The following is a 21,805-nucleotide window of genomic DNA, read 5'->3' on the forward strand; positions in this document are numbered from 1 at the left end:
GTTTATCTCCTAGTAAGAGACAATTCCGTCTGCTTCACCGCGTAAAATAGCATCATTGTTGATAGTCCAGCAAAATTCCAATGCGATAAATTTCGTCATTGGAATATCTTAAAATTTCATTTCTTAAAGGCATTTAAGAAAACAAATAACGCAATATATCTGACTAAAACGCAATTCTAGTATTATGCCAGTTGAAGCATAATAGCCTACAAGGATTACTAAATTAATAAAAAATAAAAAAGCTGTCAATGCCAGTAGGCTAATGCGTAATACCAAAATTGTAATCTGGGGTCATATGACAGTATTATTTTATGGACCAGTTTACTCATTTAAAGTGACGCAAATATTTATGGGATAGTGAATCCCAGATTTAATTCTCCTTTCCAGCTGCCCATAGTTAGTGTAAAACGCACTGATTGCATGGCAGTTGGATTAAATGTCTTTTATTGCCACTATTTTTTTCACCAGGTAAATAGTTATGTGTTAGGCGATGTTTTGCGCATCATACAAGCACGCACAATTTATGAGTTATGACGTTAATGAGTTGCATGCGGCTAATCTCAAACCTGTCTCTTTGAAGTGGACACGCGTGGACATGCCACATTTGTACAGAACAGATATAACATTTGGATATAACAGCAGTGTGCCGATGTGAGTGTTTTCCCAACAGCAAACTTTACGCCACACGCAATTCTGTACCGCGCCGAGAACCCTATTTAAATTACACGGATCAATGAATAAAAGTTTGAGCTGTGGCTGTGTAAGAGCGCGTGCTGTGATGTGATTGGGCTGAGCGGCGGGCTCGTGATACTCGGGCATAGCCTATATAAAGGGCGACCTGCGCTCCTGTAATGCACGCTGCTGGAAGAAGAAGAAACTGCTGAAGAGATCAGCCGGACAGACAGAGCCTTCATGAGACTGCCGACATCACGCGCATTTTCTCCGCGTTTGTCATCAGGTCGCCAAGAACAAGTACCATATACCGCGCGCAAACGATAAAGGAAGTCCTCTTTTATTCCCCTTGGTAAAAAAGCCAGTATCGTTCATCGAGAGATGCCGCTAAGGACCGTACTTTTGCTGCTCGCCGTGCTCATCGCCTCCGCGTATGAACTGGATCAGAACGAATCCTATTCGCCGAGGAGAGCACGCTTCTCCGCCAACAGCCCCTGTAAGTATGGAACCGTATGGGAGATAATGAGCCGGTTTTATTCAGACACGCATGCATTGGGCTCGGTTGGTGTCGGGTAGAGGTGCGGAGCTCTAATGACAGCTGTCATCCGTTGCATCTATTGACCTGCTCTGTGGCAGCAGATGCATCAGTAAATATTACGCTCATCCTCTGACCCTGCGGCTACCGGGCATAGATGCGGCTGTGAGGACTCATCGTAGGTTCTTTTGATGCATTGAGCGCAGTAGAGGCTGAGCGATGAATGAATGCGAATGATTCTGCATGCCGCTGAATTTGCGGCTTGACGGTGCGCTTTTATAGGAGTTTCAGGGATTTTTAGTTATACTTCTGAAATACTTCCTATTGGACAGATTTATCAACGCAGAACATGAAAGATCCGCACAATAGCCTAAATTGCGTTGTGTGTTTAAAATCTGTCCCTAAATGCACAAAACCAAATTATAGTCAAATCTAAAACCCTCTTATTTTCATATTGAAAGGAGCAGTTACATTGACTTGTTTAATCATAAAAGTGTTTTCTAAATGGATTTACTGCATTTTAGGATTTCTTAATACATCTAGATAAATGATTTCCAGTAAAACAGTCTCTAAGAGCAACTAACTAATAGCAAGTTGTTTAAAACTTATTATAGTTTTGGCTCTAAAGAAAATAATATCTGAGGTCAGGCATTAAACTTGATTCCCCAAATTAGTGCACATCCACTTCAACTAGCCTATGCACATTCACATGAGCAAGGAAAAATTACATGAGTTGAACAGGATCCAAGTTGACCACTTATGGAACAATAATCACCCTTATGGTGAATTTACACAAAACAGCTATTTACAGTAAAACAACATAAATAAAATGGAAAATAAAGCTAAAATCACTATGAATTCTTAATACCAACTAATGTTCCTTTTGACCAACCAGCCAAACATGCTTAAATTAATAAAGCGCAAGGGCTTATGGGTATTCCACACACCCTCAGATCTGTACATGATTGTTTGAGTTAGTTGTACTTAAAATTTTAATGTAAGCTAAAGAATTTCAAGGAACTTACAATAATCAATGTACTATATGTACACCTTAAATTTTATATTTTGTGTTGTGAACATGAATGAAAATATGTTAAGCTAAAAGAAAGCTATAACTGTTATACATATGTACATTTCTAAGTAGAAGCTATTTATTTATACACATTATGGTTGTATGTATTTTTTATGTTTTTGCTCAGTAAAGGCTTTCCTCAGTGCGGTCATTGTCAGTGTCATTATCATGCTCAGCATAGCTCAAGGGTGCTCAATTCAGCTCCCGCTAAATTTAGTTCAAGCTCTAATGAAACACACCTGAACCAGCTAACCAAGGTCTTTTGCTTTTGGTAGATCTCCAAGAGTAGGATTGAGAACCCATTGCATATGCAGATTTGTAGGCTGTTACTGGAAAGATGCACTTACTCATGCCATAGCAGATGTGAAGATCATTCTGGTAGAGGGAGTTAGAGGGTGGGTTGCTATATTTTATAGGAGTAGGCGCAATGGAGGGTTTATATGGCTTTTCCACAACTGAAAGGACCCAAGAACTTTACACCTTCACCTTTATGAAAACAATAGTTTTGACTTAATGTGTTTACTGCCCATTATTATATTGAGATTGAAAATCAGGCCTCAAACCATTTTACAAAAGTGTCTTCCTTTGTCAGTTATTATTATTCGGCAGATAAATGCTTGTCCAAGTGTCAAAGAGTGGATCTGTGTGTGGCATGGGACATTCAGTTCCGTTCTGTCTCTGTTTGGGACGTCAAAACCTTTGTCAGACTCCACTTGGTATTTGCATTGCTTCCTGTTGTACTTTGTTGCCAGGGTGACATGTACTGACTCAGTGGTTTTGAGACAAAGAGACAGTGGTGCACCAATATTCCAAAAAGGCAGAAATGGACAATATATACTTTGTGAAAGACAATATGTAGGCCAAAAACGGCACAAATTTGTATTTATTGACAAAGATGTTTAATCAAAGGTTTTTAACACTGAAATGTTATATACATTTTTGAATTTGACATTTTGTTGGCATTGTGTACTATTTGTTTACTTTCATCCTGTTCTTTGTAGATTGTCAGGTAAAGTTATTTTACAACCGGACTTTATCTCGCATTATCTTAAGGCGTTTCCTAGTGCCGACATCAGTTGTAGGTTGATGGGAATATGATAAAACTGTGGATGGGCGTTGAAACATCTTCAAATAATGAAAAAAGTCCAGTTGTAAACTAATAAACTCTACATGACATACTAAGGCAATGCCAGCACAGTCTCTAAATTTGCAGGGTGTAGCTGAGTCATTGCATTCTGCTGACTCTCAAGGGCCAGGGCCACGAGTGCAAGTTGGGGGTCACACACTCTGCAAGTTGAAATCTGAACAGGTAGTGATGTAAGTGTAAAAATGAATAACTAATTCCAACAATTCATCCTATTCCTATTATTCTGCATGGAAACATGTAATATCACCTGTGGAGAACTGTATATAGGGGCTCAGATGTGGTTTTAATGAACTGGATGATACGAGTGAGCTAGAGAGAAAGCAAACACAAGAAGGTGCATAGTCTATTTCTGGGATCTCAAATTAGTTCTGACCTGTCAGGCCCCATCACAGTGCCTTCTGAACTATTAGAGTGAGCCAGCCAGGCTGTATTTAAGTTTCATTAGTCATAATATGTCTAATCATCATGACTGTTTCCCATTGCAATACAATAAGTGCTCTATGAAAGCATCAAATGAAATATCAAACCCATATTTATGTCCTATCTCAGCCATCTGCAGTATAGGTGAAGAGACAACCCCTTGACTGTGTGGCCCAATTCATCCGTAACACTATTTTCCCTTGTAAGGTTACCGATGACATCCAGGGTGGTGTCTGTTGATACAAGCAATACACTTTCCCTCCATGAACGTCATATACTACAGGCGTTGATAAACCAACAGCACAAATCAGAGAACTTTTTTTGATGTAAATAAAGCATTGTATTTTCCCAGTAAAGTCCAGAGCTGATGAGAGATACAATGTGATATGGCAGTCTTCATTATATCTTTAAACATTTGAAACTAGATTAACCAATTTAAACACAGACCAAAGGCCAAGGCATGGGTCAGCAAGACACACCATGGTATCATTTAGCTCTTATTCGAAGAAAAGTGAACAAAACGATGTTAATCCGCTTCACATGGAAAACTTTTCAACTGATAAGTGATGCTAATCATGGGATTATTTGACCATCACCTGTCCTGACTCCTGAGGCTAACAGCAAGAGCGGGAAAGTGAGTCAGTTGTACTCCGTACTAAACGAAGATGTTATCATCTTTATGACTACCCAGAGGAAAATGTTATTACTCAGAGGTTTCTCTTTCATACCTCAAGAAACTTAATGGAGATTTCTGTTAGGCTTAGTTGTAGTAACTTTGTCTCATTAGTTTTTTTCCCTAAAGTCTTTAGGAGAACTAAAAATCGAAACAAATTAGAAAATTGTTGGTACAGTATACAGTAATTGAAGGGAACAATTAAATTAATGTGGATAGCATAACTCCGATTATTTGGTCTTGGAAGAATCAGACGAGACATGTTGGAGTTCATGTTAAAATCTCTGACTTTTGATTGCAGACTTTAGTATCTTGGCAAATCTGAGCACAGTTTGAGACAATGAGTGTGTTTACATGCATGTTCTTACACTGAATATGTGGTCATGTGAACGCGTTATCGGTGTAAGAATAAACCGATCGGCACGGGTAGATCTTTTGCCCATGTAAACTCCTTAATCGCCATTCTTGCCATCTTATCCAATAAATGCACGTGTTGTGTGCATGCCTCTTATGCCCGCAAATTTCATGTTTTGTCCTGCTTTTGAGGGCGGCCTATAAACGCATCTCGAAACACCTGCGTTGTGTTTCATTCGTTGTGCTGCGTTCTGAAGTAGAGTACTTTGCGACTGTTTGTTACACCAATAAACATGATTCCAGTTTATTTTTGACAACATGACAACACTTGTGTTCGCTCTCTCACAGAAATGTGAAACTGCCCTGCAGAGCGCATATACTGGCATTGACGGTTTGATTATGTGTGTTTGACTTTAATGTAAGATATCATAAATTGAAGATGTTTGTATTGTGCTATTTAGACTCATAGCTCGCTGTAGACTTTATTTGCTACTTTTTTGAGTAGTGTTTAAGGAAATTCCATTGCAATAAAAATTATTTATTCTGACGAAAATCCTAAATAACCATTTATGAAACCCTGTGGTTAACCGAATGTTAAAAATGGTAACTATGCACATCCCTAGATACTACATTATACCTAATTTTTGCTAAATTAATGTTACATGGCTTGATGTATCGTGTCAGTTTATTGATGAAATTAACACACCACATGATCATGTTCACACAGATCACAAGTAAACAGCAAATTATCAGTTCATAAACACTTTTCACACTGTTTCTCACTCAATGCTATCTTATGGCATCAAAACACTTTTACTATAGTGCATAGCTTGTAAGGCAATACTTTTTTATGTTTGTGTTATATACCCAACTACATTTACAAGCTTGTTCAAGTGCAATGAAATTGCACACTATCTCAACTGATCGAGTGTTGCATTTGTGATGCAAAAGACCAGAATAGGAGTCCTGAAGAGCATGCAAGTCTATACATAAGCCAGCAATGCCATAGAAGCACCACAAAATGATGTTGTTGCTTCAGCAATTGTTTTTCATTTCCCATTTGCTTTTTATGACTAGGGTGATAATACGCCCTCTTTTTCCTGGACATGTCCTCTTTTTCGAAAATGTCTGGGATTTGGCTTTAGTTGGGCATTATGATGTGCATCTGGTCTAATACTTTATTGTGTGTGCGTGGATATTTGCATTGCTTTAACCCCTCTTTGTAAGTCCCGCCTTCTCGCTCACCAATTGGTCGATTATAAGATGCTTGCAGCAACTATTGGCCAATCCTGCATGTCAATCTCATGTCAATGCGCAAAACGCTGTGGTGTTTGGCATCAAACAGATGCTTAGCAATAACAGCAAATGAGTGGAAACAATGCCCAAATGAAAATGTAAATTTAGAGAAGATTTGCACAAACAATTCCAATGCTTTCGTCCAGGTTGAGATCTGTGGGAAGCAGAATGTATGACATGTAAAGCTGACACTTATATGTCAGTTGCTATTAAAGGTGCAAGTGATTTAGCACACATTAGCTCTGCGAAGCATAAAGGGTCAGCAAAAGGTGAAAGTTCATCAGGTAAATTAACAGACTACTTTTTTAAATTGTTATTACATTGCTTCATTTTCCATGGCCATTCAAAATAATAGTAATAGTAAATGAAGGAACACTCATGGCATCAAATATTTTATTTTAGTACATGGACATTCAAAATAATGTTGACAATTGTATTTATTTATATATATTTATGTTGTGCTAATAAAGTGTCATTTTCACTGTGTTAAAGTTTGCATTCATAGTAAGACTGTTTTTTGTAATTTCAATAACATGTAATTTCTGATCGTTTTTCCCCTAGAAAAGACTTACGGCACTATTGCTTAACTATTTAAAAATAAAATTTGAAAAATAAAGATCTCTCATTATACAAGGCAACAAGCATAGCGCAATGACATACTGTAAATGACATGCAAATGTGCACACTGAACAAATGGCCTGAGACCAGTGGCGGCTGCTGGTCTTTCAAAGAGGGGAAGCTCATTTTCGGCCTACATTATAAACTTATCCATCCATCCATCCATCGTCAACCGCTTATCCTGTGTACAGGGTCGCGGGGGGCTGGAGCCTATCCCAGCTAACATTGGGCGAAAGGCGGGGGACACCCTGGACAGGTCACCAGTCCATCGCAGGGCCATTATAAACTTATTTAAAAGTAAATTCTGCCCTACGTTCCTTTTCGAGAAAATGCACTGTGACTCTGTCGTACCAACTAGGCGTCTTTTCCAGTGACTTGACCAGTGTCTTCTCAATGGCCAGCAGAGCTAGGCTGCTTAAACGACCTTGGCCCATTGTGTTACGGGTGTAGGACTTGAGACGCTTTAAACAGGAGAAGCTCCTTTCTACACCTGCAGATGTAGCTCCAATTGTTGCCACTAATGAGAACAGTTTGTAAAGCTGAGGCATTGCACTGTCCAACTCCATGTCTTTGAGGAACACCAAGTAATCACACAGCTTTCCCCTGCAAGTCCTGATCTGAATACAGGACTTGAAGTTCAGACCTCAGTCTCCCTGAATCAAAGTGATGGCCATAACTTTTCAGGACACTTTGGAAGGCCTTCTCTGGAAATTCTTGTCTCATGTCATCAAATTTCCCTGGATTGACTAATTCTAAGAAGAGCATACTTTCCAAATTTGAAAAACGTTGAGGAATCTGCTCCAAGATGTTATCAAGGATGGCCATGTAGAGATTTCTGTAGTGCTCTTGGGGATCCTGCAATTGGGTCAGACGGCGCTTTCTCATGGGCTCATCTCGTGGGTCTGATGTGAGATCTGCTGTTTTGGCATAAACAGCTTGGAAAGCCCCTCTGACCTTTTCTCTTTGACAAATGCAAGAAGAGATTCAATTCTTTTCTTGCAGTAAAAAACATCCATCGCCGTCTGCTGGACAACATCAAAGACCACATCAGTCTCAGTGAAGATTTGTTCATATGTGTACAACATGAACACAAACTCAAAATCCTCCAGTTTCCTCAGAAAGCCTTTGGCACAATCCAGTGTATCATCATCAATTGTCGTGTCTGCAATGATATTTTCAAATGTCTGCAGGAGGCCATCATAATTGTTTGCCACGGTGCTCACTATCCGTGATGTGAAATTCCATCGAGTAGGAGCGTTTCTGGGCAACCTTGAACAGCCTGCAGACTCCAGAAAAGACATCCTCTTTGTGGATTTTGAAAAAAATGTGCCAAACCCAGAGAGTGATGCAAAAAAAAATTCTGCACTCAGGCAAGCATTTAGCCCCCTGTGACAGCACCAGATTTAGTCTGTGTGCATAGCAATGCACAAACATTGCACTTGGGGCTATTGCTTTCACTTTGGCCTGCAGACTTTTAATCCTTAAAATTGTAGGCCTGCATGTTCTCATTTAAAACATCAAAAACGGACTGAGCATCTCGCCCTCCAGAAACATCAAAAAATCCAATAAAGCTCTCCTGAATTTTACCTGCACTATCCACATAGCGAACAATGACAGAGAGTTGGGCATGGCAGGATACAGTATATCAGTTGTTTCATCCACCTGCCATCCAAAAAAGGGAGCATCCTGAATTTCATCTCTGATCTGATCAGAAATGTTGGCTGCAAGAGCAGAGATCATGTCATTTTGAATAGTATGGGACATACCAGAAAACACAGTTGAGGACTCTAATTGTGTGGACAGTACAGAGTCATATTTAGATAATGTTTCTGTGAACTCCCTGTAGTTTCCCTTGTTGGATGATTCACTACTCTCATCATGTCCCCTAAATGACAGCTCCTGTCAGCCAAGCAAGGATGTTACATCAATAAGGCGGTTTAGGAAGGCCCTGTTTTGTTTGACTGTTTCATTATGTTTAGTCACTTGAATGCGAACACCTTCATTGATTGCATGCTCAACCCTGATCCTGCCCATGGAACTTAATCTTGCACATGCACTCACATGTTCATTGCTCTTTTCATGTCTTTTATATGCCCTGTCAAAGTTAGACAGATCTCCAAACCCCACTTTTGACCAAACAACACATCCGTGAGATGGTTTCATCAAGAGGCATGGCCAGCAGTACATTTTATTTGTCACAGCACTTCCAGTCAGCCAGCTAACTTTGTCATACCAGGAGAGCTGAAAAGACCTGTTATTTTTCCCTATTTTTTGCACTAAATCAATCTTAGGTGTTGATCTGCCCTGCTGTTTAATTCAAATTTTTTCCTCGTAAGGAAGACTTTCAAATGGCTTCGCCAAAATCAGGTCGACAATATTAGCACCGTCTGCCATCGTGCGCAGTTTCACCCGTACGACGCTAGCCTAGCCTACTGTATGAATGAATGAATGAACGAACGAACGAACGCTCTAAAACAAAATATATTAAACTTGGTAAAACTGAAACAAGGAATGTGGTGTATAATTGTGTGAAATGTATTATGCAAATTGACTAGCAATTTCGCCAAACAAATATAAAGAAATAGGTTGCAGCAGTTTGTCTTTCGACTACACTTGAGAAATCCGCGATGGGACTGAGCGCGAAATAGCTTCAGTGACTTCTTTAGTACAGATTCGCTGTCAATCAAAAGGAGATGCAGTCTTTCGACAGATCCTCCAATCATCACGCGGAAGCCCGGAATCTGGGCCAGCCCACTCCTCATTCACCCCCAGAGACGCTGAGCGTCCGTGTGTGGGACATAATCGCAGCATTTATCCAATGACCGTCTATTTTCGGAGCACTGAAAAAAACTGTTCAGAGCAGCCCCATTGAAGTCAATGGACGCTCGGCTTCAACAGGGAAATGCACTGACGCTACGGGAATGTATGAGAAGTACATCAAGTCAGCCGACCTGCTATTTGTAATGTAGCTGATTCTGAACGAACTCGTCTTCGAGATGAACGTGTTCTAATGCATTTTTAGTCAATAAATTGTTTACACAATAGTACATATTTGACCATTATTTTTTTGACATTATAGGGGAAGCTGAGCTTCCCTTGCAGTCTTAAAGAAATCCCCACTGCCTGAGACTGAGATCTTGCCCTAACCTGCTCCTATGGACAATAGACATATTCATTGCATGACATTTGGGGGGTTTCTGGTTATTTCAGAAGTCAGGCTTCTGCCAGGAGCATTGACACAGCAACACATGGCATATTTTTCTTTCAGATACTGTAAAGCATGTCTTTCTGGCACACCCCCTTGAGGTTCTTTCTCGTTGTGGTGGGAGATCCTGGCCCTACACAGGCTGCACGTTTGAGCGGCAAAGAGGTTACGGTTTTGGCCCTCTTACTGATTATGCTTAATGTTATTGTCTTTACATATGTAAGCGTAAAGAAAACAATAAGTCTTGTGCCAAAAGAGACAGTCAGCTAAACTCAATACTACATGGCAAACATGCCCTGGACCTCTCTCTCTCACTCCCTGACTACCAGCCTTCCACCACTGGGGCAACCGGAGGGCACACACCACCCATATTCCCACAAGAAGGCCAGATGTGAGGATTCTTCATTCATTGGGTTGCAAACAGTACTAAGAAAAAAAAATGGCTGTAAAAGCCATAAAATTTACGGCAAATAGTGGAGTGGAGTAATGATGCCAAAGCTTGGCCTAATTACAGTATCATATATTTGAGGGTGTCCAGTGGCTAGTCAGGCTTGTTGATATTTGTCAGTTCAAGTCTTTATAAGAAGAAATTTGGCTTTATATCAGAATTGAATGGAAACTCACACATGGTTACATAAAAAACTGTGTAGTTTATCAGCATTTCAGTTTGTACAATAGTTCTCACAGACTGAATGGTATTTAAACATCCCATGGGAGGGGAAGGTGGTAATGAGAGTGTGTCCCCTTAAGAATGATCCTATGTTTATTTCTTGTTTCCCTAGTAAGCAAGTCATGGAATTAATTATCTGGCCTAAATGGTTTCACAAGTTCATTGCTGCTACTGCACACAACCAGTTTCTCCTTAAATAATTTCCCTGAAGATATGTTGCAGCATTAAATGCCCCCTACAGGAATACAGAACTAGGAGTCCAAATGGTCTTCAAAGACTATTGCCTCAATTAACCTAAATGACAAAATCTACTGTACCATTAGAGAAATGCTCTTATTAATGTGTACAGATATTGAGTAATTGATTAACTTGGTACCTTGTAACCAAATGATCTCATATTGACCGACCACTTATCTGAAGATTGGGGTGATATTTTTAGTACAGCCCTGTTCAGTACTAAAGTTTCAAGTTTTATTTTTCTCCCCAAGTCTCTCTTCTATGGATGGATGGATGGATGGATGGATTATAACATTAGCAGACATTTGTGATTGTGTGGTAAATTTCAACCACTGAAAATAGAACAAATGTGCCCAAGAGCACTTTTCATACTTTTAATATATCCCAATTTAAAAGTGATTTTATTTTTGCAGCGGATGTGGCACGCTGCTTGAACAGTGCCCTCCAGGTGGGCTGCAGTGCCTTTGCTTGTCTTGAAAACTCAACGTGTGACACAGATGGCATGCACGACATCTGCAAGTCGTTTCTCTACAGTGCTGCTAAATTCGACACTCAGGTATGTAAATTTGGTTAGAATTAATTGCAAAATACCATGAAGATGCATAAGTTCAGCACTGTAACTTGTCAGTCTGAAAGGGCTGATAAAGCTATTGTAGTACAGTTTTATAGAAATGCTTTGGGTTGTTACATTTCTGCATTTAGTAGACCCTTTTGTCCAATGCGTTTTATAATAAATGGAAATATATTTAGCAATGCAGGGTATACATATTACAGTACATGCATTCCCTGGGAATCAGATTGCTCTAGCAGTTGAGCTACAGGAACATGCAGCTCCTAAATGGCTGTCATGAATCCTGCCTCTGTAGTTCCTCCCACTCACCACTAGAGTTCTCCATCATCTGGGTATAGACTTTCACTCTCTGGACTCCATTCCCCATAATCTCCATACCTGACACTGATTACCTGCTCAGCTGTTTCTCATTTACTCAGCTATTTAAGTCTCACTCTCACTCTCTATCATTGCAAAGTCTTGTTTTGCCCTGGCTGACATTTCTGAGCGTTACCTGTGTTACTACTTTGTCTGTGTATAATCCTGGACGGTTTACCCTGTTTTGACCCATTGCTGCATGCCTACTGTTACTGCTTTGTTTACGTGGATATAACCTGTGAATGTCTGCCACCTGCCCAGACCTTTTGTCTGTTTATCGACTACTCTCTGGATTGCCTTGGATATTACTGTTTGACTGATATGTGTTTGACCCCTGCCTGTCTATATTACTACGTTTATTGTTATTAAAAGCTGCACACGGATCTCACCTCCATTGACACATCATTACAGAAGACTTTGCCAAAAACAGATCCAGCTGCTTTTTTTTTCAAATAACCATGAGGTCTCAGCTCCTTCATCAAACCCAGCGGCACATGGATATAGCAGCATTCTTCCTTCAATTAAGCTAGGCAGATTTATCAATGAGGGAGTGCTCCCATTTCTTTTCCACCGTTGCCGTCCACACTGGTTTTGATGATGCTGCTTTGAAATCCATATACCGGATCGGACTGCCTGTCAAGGTCAACGAGCCAATGGCCATGCCTGCCAAGGTCAACGAGCCAATGGCCACGCCTGCCACGGCCAACGGCCACGCCTGCCACGGCCAACAAGCCAATGCCCACGGCTACCACAGTCAATGAGCTGGAAGCCTCGTCCATCCCAGAGCCTGCGTTGTCAGCCTCGTCCGCCTCAGAGCCTGCGTCGCCTACTTCAGCTGTCTGGAGGAGGAGGCTTCCGTTTCCAAGCCTCTGCCAGTTTTCACAACCACAGAGGTCACTCCCAAGACTCTGTTCATGTTCACGACCACTGAGGTAATTTCCCAGTCATTCTAGACTCTTAGCCTCGAGCCTGCCATGGCTCTGCCTGCTACAACTTTTCCCCTCGAGCCTCCCATGGCTCCACCCCTCATGTCTGCAACTTCTATGGCTTCGTCCCTAGAATCTCCCATGGCTCCACCTTCCACGGCTACAGTCTCTAGTCTGTGGTCACCATCCAGGCCTCCTGACCCTGTTTCAGCTCTGTGGTTGTCAACCAGGTCTTCTGATCCAGTCCCTACCCTGAGATGGCTTCCTGGGTCTCCTGGCCAACTGACTGATTCACTCTGGACTTCTGGGTCTCCTGGTAATCCACCTGATCTGCTCTGGGCTTCTGGGTCTCCAGCCGTCTGCCTGATCTGCTCCGGTTCCCTAGGTCTCATGGCCGTTTTCCTGATCCGGTCTGGTATTCTGGGTCTCATGGCCATCCTCCTGATCTGCTCTGGTCTTCTGGGTTTCCCTGGAAATCTACCTGATCTGCTCTGGTTTCTTTGGACCCTGGCGTCGTCTGCCTCCTCGCTTCAGGAGCCGCTCACGCGGTGGGGGGGGGGATGCCTCTGTCATGAATCTTGCCTCTGTAGTTCCTCCCGTTCACCACAAGAGGTTTCCATCACCTGGGTATTGACTTTAACTCTCTGAACTTCATTTCCCATAATCCCCATACCTGGTGCTGATTGCCTGCTCAGCTGTTCCTCATTTACTCCGCTTTTTAAGTCTCACTCTATCATTGCAAAGTCTTGTTTTGCCCTGGCTGACATTTCTGAGCATTACCTGTGTTACTGTCTTGTCTGGACTGTTTACCCTGTTTTGACCCATGCCTACTGTTACTGCTTTGTTTACATGGATATAATCTGTGATTTGTCTGCCACCTGCCCTGACCTATTGTCTGTTTATCGACTACTCTCTGGATTGCCTTTGTATATTACTGTTGCTTGTGTTTGACCACTGCCTGTCTGTACTATGTTTATTGTCATTAAAAGCTGCTCATGGATCTCAACTACATGGACTCATCATTACAATGGTTTTTCCACTCATAGTCAAATTAATGCTTTCAATGGAGTTGCATACAAAAACAATTCTGTAATTTTAAAAGACTGTACAAATGCTACAGAATAAAAACGTTAATTGATGAACAAGTATTAACTGTAAAATATACAGTAAAAATGTATAATTTTAAAAGACAATAAAATGTTGTAAAAATGTAATTAGATGTAAAAAGTATAATTACTGGTAAAAATGTACATTGTTTAACAAGAGAGTACATGTACTTTGTACAGTAAGTTATTGTTAAAATTACAGTAAAAACAATAATTGGGCATTCCCTGCATGACCAATCATATTTTATGGGAATAGTTATGTTTCTTCTTTTTAACATCAGTTACATAGAACATTGGGGTATTCTGTTTTATATTTAAAGTAGTTTAGTTCATGTTTATTGCATGATATATTTTGCATGATTTACCCTGATGGTGTTTGTGTGAGTGACATTGAGCACTGTCTCTACATGTTTACTGGTCAGTGTACCTGGAAGAGACACTATTGGTGAACTTCTTGCCATCATGTGCTCTTCTGTAATTTTTACGGTGATTAACAATACCTTCTAAAGTAAAAAGCAGGTTTTTACAGTTTCAGAAGGTTGATATCTATTTATGACTTTTTATTACTATGTAAAAAAAAAAAAAACATTTGACAGTGCCAGCATGGTCATGTAAATTACAATAGTTTTAAACTGAAATTTACAGGTAGTTCTGTAAAGTTGTTTACATTTTTACATAATTACATTTTTTGTAAACTCAACAGGATGTTTTTAACAATGTATGAATGTCTGATTAATTTGAGCAAATTGGTTCGTACAGACACTATGTCAATAAATCATCAATACATACCATTTCTCAGAAAACATCAACATGTTATTGATTAGGTTGCACAGATTGTTTCAAATGTGGTTTTGCTCTTAACAATGTTCTCCATTACAGTTGAGGTCCTCACAAATGCTTTGTGAATCGGTTTGATCTAATAATTAAAGACAACCAATTAAAAAGAATGATTTGTTTATGAATTGGTCATCACTACTACTGAATTCCATATTTGTAATTTGCCAAGGTTACAGTTTAAACAGAAACATTTTCACTTTATATGTTCATTCCTGTGTTTGACATGGGTTTTCCTGTTAATTTTGCAGGGCAAGGCTTTTGTGAAGGAAAGCTTGAAGTGTATCGCCAATGGCATTACCTCCAAGATCTTTCTAACAGTCAGACGGTGTTCCACTTTCCAGAGGATGATTTCTGAAGTTCAAGAAGAGTGTTACAGCAAGTGGGACATTTGTACAGTGGCCAAATCGAACCCAGAGGCCTTTGCAGAGGTGGCGCAGCTACCTAGTCACTTTCCCAACAGGTGAGAGTGCTAAGTATCTGGCAAACCTGACCTTTAGTTCCCTGTAAAAATGTATAAAGGAGTGATACTGAAGGTCTAGAAATGTTGGAAACTGGAAAGCTAAAATAAAAATTTCTGTTGTTTTCTATAATATATATATATATATATATATATACCATGTTTATAAAAAATTAAGACTTGTGACTTAAGGATGAGTAAGATGGATGATTGGCCTAGGCCTAGCTAATAGAGATTCATATTTTGCATAATGACTTACAAGATCAAGTAACCTGCAATGATGCCATTCCATAGGAGTGTTTGTTGTTTGCATACTGTGTCTCTATGGTACTGATAGTGTGATGAAGTAGATAGCATGTATTCAGTGTTATCTGTGAGCTTAAATAGTGAGGTAATTTTGTGGCAGCAACAAGCATTATGAGAAATAACCCTTCATGTGGCATTTCAAATGTATACATTTCCACAGCGTGTTCTTTTGCATAGAATGCAGAGTGCATTCTAAATGTGGTTTCACATGGGACACGGTGGGTGGCAGGCTTTTGCCTCTTCTAGAATGCACAGGCATTTCCATTCACACGAGAAGCGGTGCGAAACTGATTACTGTGACTGCTGTAAATATTGTGTTCGTTTTCACGTATGTGATTGCACTTAAATAAAATGTCACTTATTTATTCATAAAATATTTTATAAATATAAATATTGAAATAAGCTATTTTTTATGTTCATGTAAAATTATAATATCAAGGCTAAACAATGTAATTGTAAATATTGATGGCTTAAGTTGATGTTTCAGACACCTGTTATTAAAGTAGATGGTCCAAACAATAGCTTTACGTGTTTCCATAGTTTATTTTCACCTGGGACACCGAATCATCCACTCACAGCTTTCCATGAGGCTGTTTTTCTATTTATGTCTCTATAAACGCTCAAAGAAATGTTATATAGCTCAAGAAATTCAGCAACAGTGAGTATATTCGTCTCCATGTTGATTTTGACTACATAAAAGTTAAATGTAATTTGATTGGTTGTGAATAAATTCAGCTGATTGTTCTATGTCAAGCAGCAGCCACGGAGAGATAACATATTTGTATCTTGTGCGGTGTGCGCCGCAAACAGTCATGCACAACAAAGCGGCAGGATTCTCATGAATGAGCTTGGAAAGTGGCGACGCTTAGACTGCTGCCTCCGTTTTGCCGCCTGACGCCACTTTCTCATTGAAAATGAATAGGGAACCCGCAGTTATCGCTTCCCGTGTAAAACCGTCTTAAGCATTGCATGTGGGTAGTTGACTACATGTAATATTTAAACTTTTAAAAATGCATTTGTCACACCACAACAGCCATTCAAAACTAACAAGTGAAGACAAATATTTGAATAAAACAGGTGAAAAACGAAAAAAGAAATTTTGACCTAAGGCCTTATGGCACTTTTCCACTGCACGTTACGGTTCGACTCGCCTCAACTCTACTCGTTTTACTTTGCTGAGCTTGCATTTCCACTGCAGTTTAGTGCCTGTAACACAGTTAAAGGATGGGCAAGGAGGAGGCGAGAACCGGCTTTTCAATATAAATAATAGTTTTAATGATAAACTTTAAAGAAGACATAAACAAACACATGACGGACATGTCCGTAAACGATCTCTCTCTCCCGCACAATACTCTGCAGTCGACCTTTAAACCTCAGAGGCTTGATTAGCCTAATACGGGACCGGGTGTGTAGGATCACGATCCGGCCCCGCCCTCCGCCCTGCCACATTCCTCCCTTGTTCTCTCACGTACACCCCCCCCCCTTCCCTGGGGGAGGGCGCGCCTTCTGCGCTGTCTGCCGGCAGGTCATCCCTATCTACCTGGACGAGGGAGGGGAAAAAGGGAGGGAAACAGAAATAATTAAAATGGGGGGTACTTCCTGTAACAGTGTAGTACCCCCCAAAAAACTGTAAAATTTAAAAGAGGGAAGTGAGAGAGAGAGAGGAGAGAGAGATGGAAAAAAAAAAACTCTTACTCGCCAGTTCTCCGATACGCCGCAGCTTGTTCCTCGGCCACTCCTCCACCCTCTATTGGACGACAGCCATGCCTCTCTGGGCGGATCCGAGGCAGTCCTCCAGCCCCTGGTGGACGGAACACCACGCCGCGTTCTCAGGGAACAGAAGGGGTCTCCCCCGCCCCTGGCAGCGGTTCTCTCGCTCCAGGCGGTCGCCAGTGAGCCCCTCACCGCTCGCAGTCGGCGGTCTTAAACCCCGCCGCGTTTCAGCGGCTGGTTGGCGACTCCTGCGCCCCTGGCAGCGGCCCTGACCGCTCCAGTCGGTCGGCTAGGAGCCCCTTCTCCCCTCGCGGTTGGCGGCCATCGTCCTCGTTCAGGCGGCTGGGCTCCTCGTCCCCCGGCAGATGGGGATACTACGGCGTATCCCTCCTCCTTCCCGGGCTTCGGCACCAGTGTAACACAGTTAAAGGATGGGCAAGGAGGAGGCGAGAACCAGCTTTTCAATATAAATAATAGTTTTAATGATAAACTTAAAAGAAGACATAAACACACACATGACGGACATGTCCGTAAACGATCTCTCTCTCCCGCACGATACTCTGCTGTCGACCTTTAAACCTCAGAGGCTTGATTAGCCTAATACGGGACCAGGTGTGTATGATCGCGACCCGGCCCCGCCCTCCGCCCTGCCACAGTGCTGCATCAATGTGGGTGGGATTATAGGCTGGTCGTCATAGTTGCTTGATGGTTCTGTAGTCACGTTTAAGTTGTTTTTTTTTTACGTTTCCTTACACTTTTGGTAGGTTTGGTGGCAAGTAAATTCCTGAGAGACTTTTTTTCATTTCGCTCATTGCTAACGAGTGGACCGTCTGCACCTCGTTTATTGACCACGGCTAGGTTTTGCGCACAGCCATTTATTTTTACAATTCAAAAGTCACGTGAACAAATGATACTATTATCGCTGTTACTAACTTTAAAACTAGTGGATTGATGTCACGTGTCGGACATCCAATGACGATTCTCCCTGACCAATCGTTGATCTGCAGGATTTTGAAATCACATTTAGGCTCGGCTCACTTGGAACATCAACCGAGGTGGTACTAAAAAAGTATAAGGTACCAGGTACTATCCACAGTGGGAAACCCCAAAAAAGCGCGCAGAGTCCAGTTGAGTCGAGTCGAGTTGTACCGTGCAGTGGAAAATCCCCATTCGTTTTACACTTTTCATTGTACATATACTGTAAGTAAATTTACAAATAAAAATCACTTTTATGTTTTATGTACACTAATGTTCTCTTTGCTAAAGGACTCATGACACGAGAAATCAAATTGCCCTTCATCTTTTGACATATAAGAGGCTATTGTAATATAAAAACATACTGTAAGTTTCAGAACTTAAAACTTCCTCCACATTGCAAAAAGAGCATTTGTTGAAACCAAGCCACCACAACGACTCATTCTCTACTTCCTCTACATTATGATGTCACCAATTGTGGTAGACAATTACATCTGACCACCTCCACAACAACACATCAATGACTACTTTACCTTAACACTTATGTATCCTTCCCAGTAGCGGTGAGCATAAAGATGGCAAAGAGAGTGCAGGTCAGTCAAGAGCAGAGAGCCAATCAGAACAGTGGGAATTTACTGTAAAATGTGGGTCCCACACCGGACGCGTCTGGTGGAAGACATGGCATTTTCTAAAATTCAAAACAACTGTTTTCAGTGAATGTACACACCAATGATTCAGTTACAGCAACATGAATAAAACGGGCGACTAATATTCAATAATGAGCTTTTCAACTTACATGTTATAAATGCTTAATAAATACACTTGTTCACACTTTTCAAAATCATTACATTTGTCACAATAGATGACAATAGATGACAATAGTGAGATTATCATTTTGCTACAGTGCACTTTAACGTCTATATTAATTACTGTTTTGGCTTGACTCACTGGAGTATCTTTTCTTGACAAAATAATGGTGCTACACAGAATAGTGTCCCAACTTACCTTGTCATAGTTACCCAAAGTCCTCTACCAAACATGCTCACTCAAAGCATTTATCATATATTAAAGCCTTAGTGTACCACACAGAGCTTTATATAAGTTAATAAATGCTTTGTACGTCCATTAATGTACATTTCATACTGCAGGTTAATAATGTTGGATAAGTGTTATTAAGCATTTCTAACATGTAAAGAGAATTTGGCTCACTATTTGGAAGGTATTCCACGAAGGTCGCCCTTATTATAGTTTCATATTTTAAAATGTATTAGTAAATTAATTATTAGTCATTAATTAACCTCTTTATAAACACTTAACAAAGGAACAATAATGTATAGTGTTACCAAAAACAAAAGTCCTTGGACAAGTCATGCATCAACTATCCATGTATCTTTGTAACGTCGCTTAACACCCTAATTTGTTGACCCACTGGCTCAGTGTGAGTTTTCCCTATCTTACTGTAGGTTTTATGGGAAACTTCTGCAGAGTTTGATGGAGTGTGATGAAGAGACAGTGGACCTGGTGAGGGCAAATCTGTTGACCCGATTAGGGCCTGAGATTGCCATGCTCTTCCAACTACTGCAGAACAAGCCGTGTCCGTCTACCACAGCACCTACTGGAATGGAGATTCGTGGTGGGTGGCGGTGGTCTGTCAGTCCCCATGGATACAAGAACCAGCCTAATCTACGCAACAGAGATGCAGCGAATCTCTTTGGCAAGAAACGCAATATTGGTGACAGCTCTTAACTTCAGACCAATTTGCCAGTCCAAACTTAGCACACATAAATGCAAAGTGAAAACACACACACACACACACACACACACACACACACACACACACACACAAAAGAAAGCAAGACAAAACAGTGGTTTATACAGGGACACATTCCTTCTCAACTGGAAAAAAAGGCATGCACCAGTGCGAAAACATCTTGAATGTCCAAGTCTATATTTATCACTTCACATTTGATGAATAGAGTTACATGTTACCAGGATTCAAGGACAAATCAGGCTGGTTTACTGACTGATTCATGTGTAGGTAAAGGCAAGGTCATTGTGAAATCCAGTGGAAATCACCTAAGCAACCAGGCCATAATGTAGAGTGCTCCTAGATATACTTATTTTCATGAAAAAAAAAAAAATTATTATAATCTATAGAGATAAAAGGAAAATAATATTATATAAATAAATAGTCATTTGTAAATGAAATATGTCTTACAAAGATTACAGCAAAGAAAATGTATGTGTATATATACTGAATCTAGCGTTGATGTGAAATAGTCAGCATGTGTTATAGAAATAAGAGTGTACTATTTATTTATTAACAGATATTTTACTATTTTAGCTGTTAATCTCAAATTGCCACTAGCCTTTTTGTGAAACTCTCCCGTTTGGTGAGAGGTATTTTCAAAATCTATGTGCAGGAATTCACTGAAATACCAAAAAAACTGAAATTCACTTCAAGCACCGTATAGAGTTACATTGTATACATCATATACATTGAGGACAGCAACATTAAATATCAGTGATCCACACTGGACGTCCAATCATTATTTATGAAATTACTTGGAGATGCAAAGGAAGGGACAGATCATTTATTTTTCACATTTTTAAAACATTCCTTTGACATGATTAATTCTTAGATTTTGGTGGTTATAGTTTTAGGGATAGTTCATTCAAAATAAAAAATCTGTTGTCATTTATTCACCCTCATGTAGTTCCAAACCAAAATTATATGTTTCTTTATTCCGTGGAACACAAAAGGAATTGTTAGGTATAATGTTATAGACTGACAGCCTCAGTCACCATTCACTTTCATTGTATGATGTAAGATGATCTAACATTCTGATTAAAGGGATAGTTCACCCAAAACTGAAATTTCTCTCATCATTCACTCACCCTCATGCTATTCCAGATGTGTGTGACTTTCTTATGCTGAACTCAAAAGAAGATTTTTTAGAAGAATATTTCAGCTCTGTTACAATGCAAGTGAATGGGTGCCAAAATTTGGAAGCTCCAAAAATCACATAAGTCAGCATAAAAGTAATCCATAAGATTCAAGTGGTTAGATTAATATCTTCAGAAGCAATATGATAGGTGTGGGTGAGAAACAGATCAATATTTAAATTCTCCTCCATGCTCAGTCAATCTCCACTTCAATCTCCAATTCTTCTTGTGTTTTTGGTGATTCACATTCTTCATGCGTATTGCCCCCTACTGGGCAGTGAGAAGAAATTCTAGCAAAAAAGGTCTTAAATATTGATCTGTTTCTCACCCACACCTATCATATCACTGAAGCTGTGGATTAAAACACAGGAGTCGTTTTGGAGCTTCAAAGTTCTGGTCACCATTCACTTGTATTGTATGGATCTACAGAGCTGAAATGTTTTATTTAAAATCATAATTTCTGTTCTGCAGAAGAAAGAAAGACAGGGTTAGTAAATGATGATAGAATGTTCATTATTGGTGTACTATCCCTTTATTATCTCATTTGTGTTCCACAGAAGAAAATAAGTTATTATAGTTTGACCAGAATTTTCATTTTTGGTGAACTCTTGAACTGTTGATATTTATATCTATGTACTTATAATCTATAAAGTAATACAGTACAAAATAAATCAGAGAAGAAATTCTGTTTTAAGCCCTGAGCGCTTTGTTA

The 21,805-nt window shown here is 40.1% G+C and overlaps 1 protein-coding gene across 1 annotated transcript; it reads left to right on the forward strand.

Annotated features, from left to right (window-relative positions):
- Window positions 1-908: 908 nt before the first annotated feature.
- LOC127631145 (stanniocalcin-like) lies at window positions 909-20,666 on the forward strand. The gene is made up of 4 exons (XM_052109149.1): window positions 909-1,168; window positions 11,313-11,455; window positions 14,945-15,156; window positions 19,611-20,666. The coding sequence occupies exons 1-4, from the start codon at window positions 1,054-1,056 to the stop codon at window positions 19,891-19,893; spliced, it is 753 nt and encodes a 250-aa protein (XP_051965109.1). The 5' UTR covers window positions 909-1,053; the 3' UTR covers window positions 19,894-20,666.
- The last annotated feature ends 1,139 nt before the right edge of the window (window positions 20,667-21,805 follow it).

Source organism: Xyrauchen texanus, chromosome 37 (assembly GCF_025860055.1).
Source record: "Xyrauchen texanus isolate HMW12.3.18 chromosome 37, RBS_HiC_50CHRs, whole genome shotgun sequence".
NCBI lineage: Eukaryota > Metazoa > Chordata > Actinopteri > Cypriniformes > Catostomidae > Xyrauchen > Xyrauchen texanus.

Coding starts and splice junctions, on each gene's coding strand:
- LOC127631145 (XM_052109149.1), top strand. CDS start 1,054: ATGCCGCTAAGGACCGTACTTTTGCTGCTCGCCGTGCTCATCGCCTCC. Junction 1,169..11,312: donor CTTCTCCGCCAACAGCCCCT/GTAAGTATGGAA, acceptor TTATTTTTGCAG/CGGATGTGGCACGCTGCTTG. Junction 15,157..19,610: donor CCTAGTCACTTTCCCAACAG/GTGAGAGTGCTA, acceptor ATCTTACTGTAG/GTTTTATGGGAAACTTCTGC.